Source organism: Mesoplodon mirus, assembly GCF_964341445.2.
Source record: "Mesoplodon mirus genome assembly, chromosome: 19".
NCBI lineage: Eukaryota > Metazoa > Chordata > Mammalia > Artiodactyla > Ziphiidae > Mesoplodon > Mesoplodon mirus.
In genome coordinates this window covers 19,715,892-19,731,925 of record NC_138995.1, presented here as the reverse complement: position 1 = coordinate 19,731,925, position 16,034 = coordinate 19,715,892, and the positions used below count along the sequence as shown (strand labels likewise).

At 52.3% G+C, this 16,034-nt stretch overlaps 1 protein-coding gene across 1 annotated transcript; it reads left to right on the top strand.

Moving 5' to 3' along the window:
• Positions 1-5,260: 5,260 nt before the first annotated feature.
• CES4A (carboxylesterase 4A) lies at positions 5,261-15,145 on the top strand (the record flags this gene model as incomplete). Its single annotated transcript, XM_082606216.1, is given in 8 exon segments — positions 5,261-5,318; positions 8,717-8,767; positions 8,770-8,917; positions 12,233-12,287; positions 12,289-12,375; positions 12,457-12,590; positions 12,918-13,071; positions 14,865-15,145. Coding segments are annotated over 8 exon segments (783 nt in total). The 3' UTR covers positions 14,961-15,145.
• Between the last annotated feature and the right edge of the window lie 889 nt (positions 15,146-16,034).

Genomic DNA, 16,034 nt, shown 5'->3' with positions numbered 1-16,034 from the left:
CCCAAACCAGGCTGATGGGTGGTCATGTCCCTTAAAGCATCAGCCCCTCCATGACTCCTTTGACCTATCACCTACTTCCCATCTAGGGGGCCTTTGCCCAAACTTCTCCCTCTTCCCACTTGCTTCATGGAGAGTTCCAGCTCATACCTCCAGCTCCCCAGAAGACCCTCCTCCTCTAGGAAGTCTTCCCTGCCTTCTCTGGGCCTGGGCCTATCTGTGTCCATTACAGCATAGCCCACTCTAAGCTAGCATTGTCAGTGTCAGTGTTTCTGTCCTCCTCTGAGAAGCTCTCTGAATGTGGAAATCAGCCTGACCCCACTCTGCATCTCCCATAGCAGGATCAGTCAGGACTTGGAATCAGAGGATGCTTGGTGAGTAAGTGAAAGACTGAGGAAGTGTGAGAATGGTGACTGTTGGACTTGAACCCAGGCCCTTTAGGCACCACAGCTCCGCTTAGCTCTGCACAGGTGTTGTCCTCCCTGACCAGAAGAGTGGGCGGACTCTGACAGCAGAGACCTGGAGTCAGAGCAGTCCTGAGGCATAAGGGGATCCAGCCGAGAACGGATCTCAGGCCCCAGAGGCCTCTGACTAGGGCTGAGGGAAGTCCCTTTGTCCGTGCTGTCCAGTCTTGGCCCTTGTACAAGGCAGAGCAGAGTCCAGCAGGGCCAGAGCCCTGACCCTTGGACGTGAGATGCAAGCTTCCCAGCACCAGCACCTCACCCCTTTATGGCCTGCCTGGGATCTTCCCTCCCCCTCCAGCTAGGGAAGATCACCTTCTGGGGTTGCTTGGCACAGGTCGCGGAGCACCCACCGGGACACAGGAGAACAGGTTGGGGTGGGCATCTGGATTAGTGCATCAGTCAGGCTGTTGTCACAGAGGGAAGACGAGGTCTACCCACCCAGGCTAAGACAGGTAAAAAGCAGCCAGAGGGTTTTGTTTTTGTTTTTGTTTTTGTTTTGCGGTACGCGGGCCTCTCACTGCTGTGGCCTCTCACATTGCGGAGCACAGGCTCCGGATGCGCAGGCTCAGCAGCCATGGCTCACGGGCCCAGCCGCTCCGCGGCAGGTGGGATCCTCCCAGACCAGGGGCACGAACCCGTGTCCCCTGCATCGGCAGGCGGACTCTCAACCACTGCGCCACCAGGGAAGCCCAGCCAGAGGTTTTTGAGTGGGGGGCACACATTTCTGTTTTTGAGGATCAATGCACCATTCCCTTGAGAAATCTGGATTTTAATACATATCACAATGACTTCCCCTGCCTGCGCTGAGTCCCATCCTGCCAACTCTGGTCCCACATAGACCCTTCCTCAGTATGACTAAGTTCCTGGCTGCTGATGGTTACATGAAAAACACTTGCAGGTGAGACCAGTTCTGTCTGGGGAAAGTTCATTTGGGGCAGAAAAGAGAGTCACAAACCAGAGGGGTTCTGAGTCGTGCCCTTCCTCTGCTCAAAAGCTCCCTGTCGCCCCCGGGGCAAGTTCAAGTTCTTTACACGCCATTGAAGGCCTCCTCTTCTTCTCCCCTTCTTTCTACCAGGAAACTTGCCCCCACAAGCTGGTAGGAGAGCCTGACAGGTTCAACAGGCCCCATTCACAGTGTGTCACTGGGGACGCAAAGGGCTGTAGGCGCGAGGAGGCACAGACCGGCCCTGACTTGGGACAGGGAAGGGGGGACATCTAAACTGAGACCTGAAGGACAAGCAGAAGTTGCACAGGCCAGAGGAGTAGGCTCGAGGAGTGGGGACAAAGAGGAAGGGTGTTCCTGGTAGAGGCAACAGGAACAAAGGCCTGAAGGTTGAGATGTGCTGAGAAAACACAGTTCTGTACGTCTGGAGAGGCCAGCAAGGACCGGACTGTGAGGGCCCTTGTGGGCTGGACTGGTAACCCAGGGATAACATGAACAGGTTGGAGGTGGTGGGTGAGAGTGGGGACAGGGCGAGCAGGGAGGGGGCCAGTGCGGGCTTCCGGGTAGGTGGAAGGCACTGGTGGGCTCTAGATTTAGAAGCGACAGGCAGACCTGGTATCCAAGGGGACACAAATGTGGGAGAAGGAAGACTTCCCGGGGCTGCCTGGAGGCGAGCAGGAGCAGGCTGGGAATCAAGGGCTCGGTTTTGACCATCCTGGATGTACAAACAGGCCTCTTCCTGCGGGCTTGAGGGTGCAGCACACCTGGCAGCCACGGGGAGACAGGGGTTGTTGGGCGGGAGACGTCACCAGCTTTGGTGTCACCATTGCCAAAGGGCTCTGAAGGGGTGGGCAAGCCTGCCGGTGAGGCCTCAGACCCTGTCTCACTGCCAACTTTCCCTGCCTCTCCTCCTCCTCCCCCCAGCTTCTAGGATTTTCTCCTCACGGGGAGGGAGGGGAATGGCCTGGCACGGCCCCAGTGGCTTGGGGGAGTGCTCAGACAAGGGGCACTCCTGGGATTTCAGTCTTCTTGCCTCTCTATTCTCCCTTCCCTGGGCCACTACTCACGGAACTCCCCTCCCCTGCCGGCCAGGGCATCCTCCATCCACCGATGGCCCTGCCCCAGGACCCAGCAGCCACAGAGCGGAGGGGAGCAAGCCAGGGGCACCCACACACTCAGACAGAACAGGCCCTGCAGGGCAGGGACTGGAAGACCCAGGGAGCCTCTCCGTGGCAGGGTGACAGGAAGGGTCCTGTGTGCAGTGTGAGTGTGTGAGCACCAGGGGGTACTGCAGGATCAGATGTGCACACCTGGACCCAGCCACCAGGCAAGGGACTGGTAGATGCTCCCATTAGACACAGGCAAGCATGTACATACCCAGCGCCAGACGTAGATATTCACACACATGAGCAATCACACACACACACACACACACGCCCTCACTAATAGGGTTCCAATCCAGTTCAGCAATTTCCTAGATGTGTATGTTTGAGCAAGTTATTTAGTTTCTTTGTTCCTTAGTTTTCCCATCTGAAAAATGGGGACAATGATAATGTTCCCCCTTTATGGATCTGCTGTGAGGATTGAATGATAATCAGCTGTCAGCATCCAGGCCATCCTTCTCCCTAGTCTCCAGGCCCCATTAACCCCCAGCACCATCTGAGACCTCAAAGAAGTGAACTCCGAGCCAGGTTGTAGCTCGCTTTGGATGAGGTAGGCTCCTGTGCTTGCAGCCACTGGTGGACCCAGAACCATGCTCTCTGCCTTCACCCCTGACCCACCTGCGTAGCCAGCTCCAAGCACAGGCTCCTTCGCTCTCCATGACCTTATCTTCACCCTGTGGACTGGCCTCTAAGGACACCCCACCCCACTTGTCACACATGTCTGTGTGTGTGTAAAGCCCAATCGTGAACCAGATGGAGCCTCAGTCTCTGCACAAAAACAGAGGATGCCGGGTGACTCAGGAGAAGAGTCACCTGTTATTACATATCAGAATCTCAGGTTCTTACCCCTAAGATAATGTTGTCCCAGGGCCACCTGGCTGACCCAGCTACCTGTTCAACATTCCCTGTGCCCCACGTGAGCATTGGATGGGACCCACATGAGTCCTAGGCACTCCACTGAGCAGCCTGGCCTGGCACGACTGCCCCCCGTATAGACCAGGTGAAAGGTTGTTTCTTCCCCAGGGAGAGGTGGCAGGAGTGGAGCCAGCTGTTGGCAGGACCAGTCCTTAAGGCCCACACAGAGCTGGCCAAGTTGCTCCACAGCTGGGCTGGGGAGTCTACATGTGACTGGCCCCCAGGCCTGGCAGGTGGACTCACAGTCTTGTCCGCCTTCTCCACCACCCACTTCCCTCGTCCTCCACCCCCAGCTTGGCCTTTGTTTTGAGTGACATGCTTAGTGCATACAGATAAACCAACCTTGTCTGGGCAGCAGAAAAAAGTGGCTCTGTCACCTCCCTCAGACTATTGATGTGGCTACACATAGCCTACAGGGGAGGCCAGCAGAGTGAAGAAAGAGAAACGTGGTCCAGGTCCGATGAAACTGCTGGTAACCCCTACTTCCCTGCTCCTGCCTTCCCTGTCCTCCCATACCTGACGCTTTAAACTCCACAATGACAGTGAACTCTCCACTAATGTTGGTTAAAGAAAATACAGAAAAGATAAAGGAAAAAGAAAAATAAAAAATCAAGGTCACATGACTCTGCAACTCAGAGCCAACCACAGACACCATTGGGCCTCAATCCTTCCTGACCGTTACTTTAGACATCTTTGGAGTGTTTTGGTGTGCACTTTCCATGGCTAATATGGTCATATTCAATATACAATTTCAAATTCTGCCTTTTTCAAGTTACTAAACCACATCCGCCTTTTCCCAAATACTGATGAAGACAGCTGACACAACGGGTTTCCCCTATTTCAAGTGCTTTACCTACATTAACGCATTTAACCCTCACTACAATCCTATGAGATAAGTACTATTACAATGCAGAGTTTACAGATGGAGAAACTGAAGTCCAGAGAAGTTAAGAGTCATACAGCTTGTAAGTGGAAGTGCTGGGATTCGAACCCAGTATTCTGGCTCAGAACCACTGTACTAAGCCATCGGCTGCTCTAGAGTCTTGTGGAACATGGTAATACTGACCATGTAGCATATATCATATTCTGTAGATGTAACATCCTTCTTCACCCATCCCCTTCAGTCATGTTGGGGTGAGGCTGTTGTCAACAAGGCAACACATGATGATGTAAACAATTTTTTGTGTATTTTGGACAGTCTCCCAGACCAAATTTCTTGGTCAAAGGATGGGGCAGTTTTAAGCCTCTTGCTCCGTGTTGTTCAATGACCTTAGGAAAGGCTGCATTATTCATACGCCTGCCATCGGAGGATGAAGGCTCCTACTTTTTCATCAGGGAGGGTGTAACAGACAGGGACACTGATGTGTCAACCAAGACTCCAGGATGCAGTGGATATAAAGGTCCCCAAGCCATATCAGCACCTGAGAATTTTGTAGAAAATGGTCTAAGAACCGTTTCCACAATTCCTGGACCCCTCAGCCATTCAAGGCTTGAAAAAGAGAGTGTGAAGGGGGAAGAGTTAGGTGAGAGATTTTCTTTGGAGAGAGCTGTTGCCCCACTGTGAACAGTCTTACCTTTGAATGAAGATGAAACGACCCTCTGCACCTGTTCCTGCAGCTCCAGACTTGAAGTGGGCCTTCCCCTTTCCCCGACTAACTCCTCGTCCTTTACCTCGAAGACTGGATCTTCTCCAGAGAGACTTTCTTCCCTGACCACCATCACCCAGTTCTGGACTCCCACATCATGATTGCTTGTGGCAGGCGCCAGCCAGCTGGAGCATGAGTTGGATTCTGTGCCTGAGCCTCACCCTCTGCCTGATGGTACAGACAGCCCTGGGTAAGCCCCCACCCCTTCCTGAGGGCATTGGGCAAGAGGGACATGAGGGACACAGGGACAGGCCAACAGCTCAACCTCTCCTGGGGGCAACAGGGCAGGGACATTTAGAGGTCTGGGCGGATGGGTGGTAGAGAGCTGGGAGTGTGGACATTTATATTTACATGTTTATACAATGTATCCTATAATTTACATAATTTTATATGTTTATAATTTATGATTGTATATTTATATTCTTTATAAAATTCATATTATATAAAATTCATATTATATTAGTATATATATTAGTGTATGTGTATGTGTGTGTGTGTGTGTGTGTGTGTGTGTGTAAAACCATCATGTAACCACCAACCAGATCAAGATCTAGAACATTTCCAGCGCCCGACATGCCCCTTCCCAGTCAATACCCTCAAAGTAACCACTGTTCTGACCTCTATCATAAATAAGTTTTGCCCATATTAATGCATTAAAAAAATTTTTGGGGGGCCACATCACGGGGCATGCATGATCTTAGTTCCCCGACTGGGGATCAAACCTGTGCCCCCTGCAGTGGAAGCGGAGTTTTAACTGCTGGACCACCAGGGAAGTCTCCACAGTAAAAATGTTTTTAATTTGAGGGAAACTTCACTAAAACCACTTTTAGCATTTTGGCACATTTTCTCTTAGTTTTTTTATTGCATATTTGTATATAGCTGTGATATTAGCATGTATACAATTTTATACTCTGCTTTTTTTCACTTAAAATCATACCATAAACAGTTTATAACTTAAGTTTATAGTTATATTTATGTTGCCTGGTCCCCAGATACAAATAATGCTTCCCGTACTCACGATAGCATATATGACTATGGTTCATAAAAGTCTTTCTTTTAATGCGTTTCTGACTATTTTCATAAGGGTGGGACCCCTTATGAAAATAGTCAGAAACTATGTGAACATTTTATGGCTCTTACACATTTTGCCAAATTATTTTCCTGAGGTGGTGTATCAATTTATCCTACACTAACAGTATATGTGAATGTCCTTTTCATTGTATCTTTGCCACAATTGGGTGCCATCATTTGTAATTTATTAGGTGGAAATTGTGACTCCTGGTTTTAATTAACATTTTATGACTACTAAAAATGTGGAATATTGTTTTCATAAGTGCTTACATGTTGCCTCTGGGTAGCAGAGCTGGGATGGAGACCACTCCACCTCAGCTGCTGTTCAGGGGTGTAAAGCACTCTGTCACATGCTTAGGTGCCCCCAGTGGCTGGGGTGAGGACAGTAAAACACTACTGTTGAGAGCAGAACTCTGATGTGAGACCTGCTGTGTCACTTTGGGCAAGTTATATAACCCTTTGAACTTCCATTTCCACATTTGTGTAGTGGGAAAATAGTAACAGTTACCTTATACATTTTTTAGGAGGATGAGGTAAAAGAGCATATAAGTGTTTGGCACAGTGCCAAGCTATAGTAAAGGCTCAGTCAATCACAGTCGTTGGCTATTCAGTAAGTGGACCCAGAATTCAGGGCAAATCTGGATAATATGATAGACCTTGGCCTCTGGGCTCTGTCCTATGAGACCTCAGGTTGGTCACTGATCATCTCTGGGCCTCCAAGCCTCACCCCACTCCTCCCAGGGCAAATGAGAAGCCTATGTGAGAGGACCATGTGAAAGGGCTTTGTAAATTGCAAAGGGCTACATACACAGAGGAGATCTGAGATGGCCCCTTGCTGCCACTGACCTGCCTCCATGCCTGAAGGGCCACCATTACAGCCAATCCTTTGTGCCTGGATATTGCTTATGTAAGACCAGGAGAGACCTGGGGATGTGGGCAGAGAGATATTTTTGGCCACCTGCAGCTGGGGTGTGAGGGTGTGTTCTTACCACACCAATACCAAATGCTATTCCAAAAAGCAGTTGCATCAAAATCTCCCAGAGAAGGTTGTAAATCTAATTTCCTGATGCAACCTGAGATTCCCTTTCAGAGGGTGTAGGGGGGACCTAAGAATCTGAATTTCCCAATGATTCCCCCAGATGATTCTCATGCACAATCAAGTTCAATAATATTTGGATCAGATTTGCCTTCTGTCACTTTGCAGAGTGAGCCTCCAGGGGACCAGGGCACAGAAAAATTCAGGTGTTTGTCTTTTTTTTGTCATGTGGCTTGTGAGATCTTAGTTCCCTGACCAGGGATTGAACCTGGGCCCTCGGCAGTGAGAGTGCAGAGTCCTAACCACTGGACCACCAGTGAATTCCCAAAAAATTCAGTTTTGATAAATGGGGAGGAGGAGAAAGAAAAGACAGGGGTGCTTCAGGAAGGGGCAACAAATGTGAGGTCTCAGTGACCCTCGGCAACAGGAGCGAGGCAGGGTGAGGGCGTAGAAGAAGAGGTGTCCGTTGGCAGAGTCTAAATTCAACTTGGTGTCGTTTGCATCCATTGCAAGAGCTAGCTATGGTGTAGGTATGCTTGTAGCGTACAGATGTGAATGTATGCTACATATGGATACACTGTAACCTATATATAACTATACTTATATGCATGTGGGCACGCATTTTTTAAAGATTAATTAATTAATTAGTTTTTAACTTTATTTTTGGCTGTGTTGGGTCTTCGTTGCTGTGCACGGGCTTTCTCTAGTTGCGGTGAGTGGGGGCTACCCTTCATTGAGGTGCGTGGGCTTCCCATTGTCGTGACTTCTCTTGTTGCGGAGCACGGGCTCTAGGCGCTTGGGCTTCAGTAGTTGTGGCACGTGGGCTCAGTAGTTGTGGCTTGTGGGCTCTAGAGTGCAGGCTCAGTAGTTGTGGCACATGGGCTTAGTTGCTCCACGGCATGTGGGATCTTCCCAGGCCAGAGCTCGAATCCATATCTCTTGCATTGGCAGATGGCTTCTTAACCACTGCTCCACCAGGGAAGCCCTGGGCACGCATTTAACTCTTGTGTTTCCCCATGGTTTTTTTTGTAAATGAGCTGTGCTCTTATATACCCATGTGTGTATAAATTTGCATGTACATGTAAGTATTAATGCGAGTGTGGATATATGTGTGAGAATGCTGATATGTGTGTGATTTCTTCCCAGAAAAATGCCAGGCAGATGTTAGCAACAAGAAAGATATATAGTCATACCAATATCAGACAAACAGAAATCAAAATAAATGACACATTTATTGACATTAAATGATACATTAAATGACCAATGGAAAAGTATTCATATTACAGACATGAACTTTTACACATCTACCAACATAGCTTTGAAATCTTAAATCAAATAATCATAGAGAAAAATACTAAGAGGAACACAGAAAAAGTAGACAAATACACAATTGTGAAAAGCTTCAAGCTGGTGCTGGTGCCCGTGGCAGATGGGCCAAGGTGTTTTCGGTGTCCAGGGTGACCCTTCTTCTCTCTTCCTAGGTGCCTTGCACACCAAGGAGCCTCTAGTGGTTACCAAATATGGGACCCTCCAAGAAAGCAGTTATACGTGGGGAAGACACCCATCAATGCCTTCCTAGGAGTTCCCTTCTACAGACCTCCTGTGGGTGCCTGCAGGTTCACTACCCCAGAACCCCCAGAGCCCTGGGAAGGAATCAGAGATGCTACCACCTATGCCCCAGTGTAAGAGCCAGAGGACTGTCAGCTGGGAGGTGGGTAGACCCTGAGGAAGGCGGTGAACCTATGCCTGCCTCTGGGCCGGGCTTTGAACAACTCACTGAAAAGAGTGCTCTGTGTGGCCACAGGCAGTCCTGGCAACCATTCTGGGCCTCAGTTTCCAAACCTATATAATGAAGTGGCTGGTCCAGATGGTGTTTAAGGCACTGATAATGCTGTTCTTGATTCTCTCATGGGAGAGCTCCAGGCAAGGAGGAGGTGCATACTGACTGTGCCCCCAGGACCTGCTGGGGAGCTGAGTTTCCCTAAATGTGTGTGAGGAGTAGTACACACACACACACACACACACACACACACACACACACACACAGAGTGAATCCTGAGCTCTTCCCTCTTCCTTGGTGCTTGAACCTAGGAACAAGCCCACGTGGCACCACCAGCCCTTCCCTGCAGAAGGAGGCCAAAATGGGGAGGGCATGGGCTCAGTCTCAGTTTTAATGTCCCATGGTCTCAGTGCAACCTCGAGCTGGGCTCAAGCCCTGAATCACATGAGCATGTTGGGACAATGGCTGCCCTTTGACGCACTGGGCTTGGCAGTTTACCAAGAACAAGTGTATTTACTGTTTACCTAGACCATTGAGTAACCCACTGTCCAGAACATTCTGTGGTGAACATTAACAATGTTCTGCATCTGTTGGATAAAGTATTGGCTTTAGGAAAATGTCTACTGTGAGAACCTGGGTGTCAGGTGATATAAAAAACTACAACTACCACACTGGTTGTCTAGTTGTTAAAAACATGGTGTCCAATGTTAGAACACAACTGACTGTTACTAGAACACTGGCATGTTGGTTGTTAAAACACTGGCCATCACTGAGAGAAACCAAGGCATTCTGAACATTGTGTGACTGTTATTTGGAACTCCCTGGATCAGGTGACAGAACATGGAATAACTGTTGTTAGAACCCTGAGGATCAGGGGTTTAGAGATTGGGGTGTCCCTTGCACAGAAGTCTGGGTGTCAGTTGTTGGAACATTGGCCATGAGCTGTCAGACATTGGCTGTTTGGAACACAGGGTGTTAGGTGTAAGAATGTGTGGATGGCTTAGAACAGACTGTGGGGTGGCAATTAAGGGGGGAACCGGGAGAGAGGAAGCCGTTACAGAGATGGTGGCTTCGACCAGAGTAGTTACAGTGGAGGTGGTGGGAGTGGTCAGGCTCCAGATTTATTTTGAAGGTAAAATTGACAGGATTTGCTAGAGAATTGGATGTGAGCCACGAGGGAAGAAGAATAATCCAGGATAATAACTAGTTTCAGGGCAGAGCAGCAAGGGGAATAGAGGTACAATTTACTGAAATGGAGAAGACTAGGGCAAGAGCAGGTTTGGGCAAAACAAGATTTCATTTGGGGGCATGTTAAGTTTGACATATCTAATAGATATCCATGTAGAGATGTGGGGTAGGTAGTCTGGATAAATGGAGCTGGAAGGAGACTGGTCATCAGCAGGTTAACAGTGTGAAGCCCTAGGGCTAAAGGACAGCAGTTCAGGAAAGAATAATCAGTATGAAAAGAGAAATGAGGGTTGAGGCCTGGGGCACTCTCCAGCTTAGGCCAGGAAGAAGAGGAGGAGTCGCCTGTGAGGTGGCAGAAAAATCAGGAGGGTGGGATTACAGAAGCCTAGAGGAGAAAAGCTGTTCAAGGAGAGTGTGGTCAACCAGGGGCCACCAGGGCAAGTAAGATGATGAGAGAGGTTTAGCAAGATGGAAGTCACTGGTGACCGTGACGAAAATGGCTTTGGTGGTGGGTTGGGGACAGATGCCTCAAATGCTTATAACCCCTGTTCTAGGCTGAAAGAGGCCTGGCTTTCCTGCTGGGATGCTGCATGTGATTTATTGGACAGCATCCTAACAACATTAGCTGCTGCCGAGAAGTCAAGCAAGGAAGGCCAAAGACAATCTGTAGAGACAGAGACAAGCTGCCTCCTGGTGACCTTGGAGAGGCTGGTGGGGGTGGAGGGAAGGACAACTTGTTGAAACATTTGGCCTTGAGGGGAAGAGAGAGATAGCATAGCTGTTGGAGAAGGTGGCTGGTAGAGGATAGGTTTGGACCAAGGTATGTTGAGTGCTGTTGGGAAGGACTGAAAGGGAGCAGGTGGTGCTCTAGGGCTAGGGAGGTGGGAGTGAATTACACCTACGTACACACACACACACACACACACACACACACACACACACTGAAGACAGGCTGGGACAAGAGAAAGGAACAGAGGAATAGGTAGACAGGGATTCCTGCATTCAGTCAAATGGGCCCAGCCCCAGCTGTTATAAGAATAGCCACCCTCAGGCCTGGGCCAGCAGGGAGAAAAGGCAAGGTGGACCAATAGCCCAAGCTCCATAAGTATACCAGATGTCCACACAGTGCAAGGCACAGGGCCAAGTGCCAGGAATCAGATGAATACACCTCCATCCCTGCCCTTTGGGAGTAAAAACAACCAATCAAAATAACTCCAACCCAGCATTGTAGTCCATGGTGGATAGAGCTTTGGGAAGCACAGAGGGGAAAGTGCCCAGCAGAGGGGGCACCACTTAAGCTGGACCTTAAATGTAAGTAGGAGTTTGCTGGGCAGAGGAGAAGGCATTTGGGAGACAGAACAGAAGTACAGGGGCTTGCAGGTGAGAGGCAAGGGGTCATGTGTAGTTGGAACAAAGAATGGCTGGGAAGGAGACGACTAGATGCAAAGGAGGGCCTAGGTCAGTGTGGGTGAACGAGGGCAGGAGGAGCCAGGGAAGGTGATCAGGAGGGGAATGACGGGGTCAGATCTGTGTTGTCTATCAGTCTCTCTGGCCAGCGTGCGGAGGATGAGCTGCAGGGGAGATCAAGAGGCAGGGGCAGAGTCCTGGCCAGAGTGGTGGTGGCCTTCACAGGGCAGCAGCCCTAAGACGGACAGAGGGGGCCTATTCAAAGGTTGTTGTGAGGCAGAACAGAGACTGAGCGGAGGACAGGGCATGAAGGAAAGGAGGTGCCCAGGGCACCCAGGTTTATGGCTTGACAGCACCAGCATGTCTCCAGCAGGAGCAGGGAACCGCTTCCCAGGCAGACCCATAAGGCAAGGCACAGGCAGGGGGTGCCAACCTGCCTCCCATCCCTGGACCTAACGTTGGTGAAGGCTGCTAGGACACGGATACACACACGCACACACATACACACATATTGCCTGGATTTTGCTTTGGGTTCGGGTGTCCCTCACTGCAGAACCTGGGTTGAAACCACTCTCCCCACTATCCTGGCAGCGCTGGGCCCCGACTCACATCGTGCCCACAGGTGCCTTCAGGAGTCCTGGGGGCAGATCACCGCCATGTACTTCAACACACGCAAATAAATACAAGTGGCTGCATTTCAGTGAGGACTGTCTGTACCTGAATGTGTACGCGCCAGTAGGAGCGCTCGGGGACCCTCTGCTGCCTGTGAGTACTCAGCCTTCAACCACGCACCATCCCACTCCAGCACCCCACTGTCCCGCTCAGGCCTCAGCCCTTCTCGCCCAGGTGATGGTCTGGTTCCCAGGACACGCCTTCCTCGTGGGCTCCGCCTCCACGTATGATGGCTCCAAACTGGCGGCCCGGGAGGAAGTGGTGCTAGTGCTTCTGCACCACAGCCTCGGTGTCCTGGGCTTCCTTAGGTGGGCGGGGCCGGGAACCCGAGGAGGGGACCAGGGGCGGGGCCTCCTCTGGACCTGGGCTCAGGGAGCGGGGAGGAGAGGATTGGGCGGAAGGAAAGGGGCACGGCCTATGGGGCGTATCCGCGTGAGGGGCGAGACAGGGGCACGGTCTAATGCTTGCTGGAGCAGACAGGTGCTGGCTACCGCCTCAATGGGGCGGCGCCCAATTATGAGGAAGGACATGCGGTGGTAAGACCCAGTCTCTGAGGGACACAGGGGGCGAGGCGGGAGCCCCCAGCCCCCAAGCGTCGGGGCTCCGGACCCTGATCGTGAGTCCCGCGCGCTCAGCACAGGCGATAGCCAGGCCGGCGGGAACTGGGCGCTGCTGGACCAGGTTGCAGCGCTGCGCTGGGTGCCGAAGAACATCGCAGCCTTCGGCGGAGACCCAGGCTGGGTGACCTTGTTTGGCCAGTCATCAGGGGCCATGTGCATCTCGGGACTGGTGAGTGCAGTACCCAGATAGACCAAAGCAGGGACGCAGGCCCGTATGGCCTACGGGTTCTGCACAGATATGTGTGAAGATTTGCATGGGCAAGAACATTCCGGTCCACAGACCTGCCCTCACCCCTGCCATGGGTACCGCCCCGCACAGCCAAGGATGTCCATTACATTCAGGGAGCACTGATGAGAAAACCAAGCCAGCCCAGGAAGGGCAATGCTAACGCTATGGATGTGGTGGGCCATAAAGATCACCCAGCACCTCCTGCCCCTCCACGTTCTCCCAGAGCTCTATGCCTGAAACAGAGCCCCCCATCTGCCCTCTGGGCAGGGCAGGGTTGGGGCCACCGACCAGGCCTGGGAGTCAGGCCTGGGTTAGAGATTGGGCTTTGCCCCTGACTCCTGGGGTACCGCTGACCTGGAGTGTTCCTGTAGTGTGGGTGTAAGGTCAGGTGCCCTGTGAGGGACATGTGGCTGGGCAGTGAGCAGGGACCACATCACACAAGGCCTTGTGGGCCACAGTAATAATGCTCAAACACTGGAGCACATTCCATGTGCCATTCACTCTTCTAAGCACCTTAGGTGTATTCATTTGTTTAATTACCTCAACAATCCAAAAGAAGAGTATTCCCTTTCTTCCCTCTGCAAATGAAGGAAGTGAGGTCCAGAGAAGTTAAGCAACTTTATTGAAAATGTACTGGAGAGCAGGGAAAGATTTTTTTTTTAAAGATCAAGTCTTGTATTTATTTATTTATTTTTGGCTGCGTTGGGTCTTCGTTGCTCCGTGCGGGGGCTACTCTTCGTTTCAGTGCGCGGGCTTCTCATTGCGGTGGCTTCTCTTTCTGTGGAGCACGGGCTCTAGGCGTGGGGGCTTCAGTAGCTGTGGCACGCGGGCCCTAGAGCGCAGGCTCAGTAGTTGTGGTGCACGGGCTTAGTTGCTCCGAGACATGTGGGATCTTCCCAGACCAGGGCTCGAAGCCGTGTCCCCTGCATTGGCAGGCAGATTCTTAACCACTGTGCCACCAGGGAAGTCCCAAGCAGGGAAAGATTTTAATCAGGGGAGTGACACAATCAGATGTGCATTTAGAGTTGGCTCAGTCTGCTGGAACTGGGTTAAAAAGAAGCACAAGCAGAGGCTTGGAGACCAGCTTGGGGTGGGGGGTGGCATATCTAATGGGGGCTGTTTCTGAAATAGAGGTAGAAAGGATGGACAGTAGAGGATGGCTGCAGAGTGATGCAGGAGGCCAAGTGGACAGGACAGGGGCAGCTGCAGCATACGGATGACCAGAGGATAGAGGGAAGGCCCCTGGGGCTAGGTGGATGCTATGGGTAAGGGACAACACCCAGCTAGGGAGTGGCTGGAGCAAGTTTTGGGCACATGAAGTCTGAGGTGCCCAGGGGACAGGATGGGGGTTTCAGATATGGTTGTTCCCTCCAACTTGGGCAGCAGAGAAAGGCTAAGAGCTATCAGTGCAGATAATTGGGGCCCTGGGAAGCATATGGCCCCCTGTCCCACACTGCTAGCCCAGCAGCAGAGGGAGGCCCTTTTTGGTTGTTACACCAGCAGAACCACTATAACAACACTAGATCCCCTCTGGGACCCCTGGGGCCCGTTGCACAGACCAGAACAAGGATGCCCAGAGACAGGACGGCACTGGCTCTAGGTCTAGGACTCCAACCCAGAACTCCTGACTCCCTCCCAGCTTCTGCCCTCTCTGGGCGCCTTCAGGCTGCCCAGCCATGGCCAGTGGTCCCCACTTTTGCATCTCATGGGTGCAATTCTCCCCACCTCTGCAGATGACATCACCCCTAGCCTGGGGTCTCTTCCATCAGGCCATTTCCCAGAGTGGCACCACAGTGCTCAGAGTCTTCATCACTTCATCACCTGGCTGAGGTTTAGCTGGGCTTGATTCACCCCAGTGCCTACAGGGGACATTCTGCCCTGAGGATCCAGGCTGGTCCAGACCTGCTTCTGAGGGTCCCTCAGCTCTCCCCTCCTCAGGCTTTCTCACACAGGTCTAGGGAAGGGAGCGTCTCCAAACAGCCACCCAGAAGCTATTCTTCCCCAAATTAGAGGGAGAGCAGCTGAGCAGAAGCCAGTCAGGCTGCAGCAGCTGCGAGGATCATAAAGGACTTTGGGAAGCCCTAGGACCTTCTCTAGGAATTCAAGCAAGAACTCCGGTAGGCAGCCTGGATGGTGAGCTGGGCCCCTGCCTCCCATAGTCCCTGCCTCATACCCTCCCCATCCGCCCCGGAGGGTACCTCTCTTCCCGTCTGCTCCTCGCGGATGGCACTCCTGCATGAGGGGGTTGGAGAGGGCTACGCACTGCCCTGTCTCCACCCTGTCTTCATGCCTTCGCTGGGATCCCCCGATGGCCACCCAGAGTCCTTCTTAAATCCCCTGCCAGACCCTACCCCGCAGGGAGCGGTTCTCAGAACGGATTAGATCTTGGCGAAGACCCCAGGACACTTCTGTGGCTTTTCTCCAAGTTTACCTCGGCTCGCCCGGGCCACTATGAGCACGGAGGCGCACCGCTGCAAAGCTGGCCTAGGAACCGGGCGCGCACACGCGTCTCCTGCGGGCCCCTGCGGCTCAGCTCGCCCCTTCCTCTCCTCCAACACCCCGATATCCCCACCCACTGAAGCAGCAATCACCGGCCATGGCGGCTGGGGAAAGGCCAATTAGTGCGGGAGACGCATTCCCTCGGCTGTGCCCGCGCTGACCGCAGCCCCGCAGCGCCGCCGCCGCCGCCGCCTTCCCTGCCCGGCAGACAGCGCCAGCCGCCTGGGAGCCCCGGGGGACGCGCCGTCCGGCCTCCAGCCAACTGCAGTGATGGATCCAGGCGCCTGGCGCGGGGCCAGAGCCCGGGCGGACGCGAGGGCGCCGGGAGCTGCAACTCGCCACCGCTGGGTGGTGGGGGTGAGCGGAACGGGGCCTCCCTCCCTGTGAGGGCTCCTGCACCCACG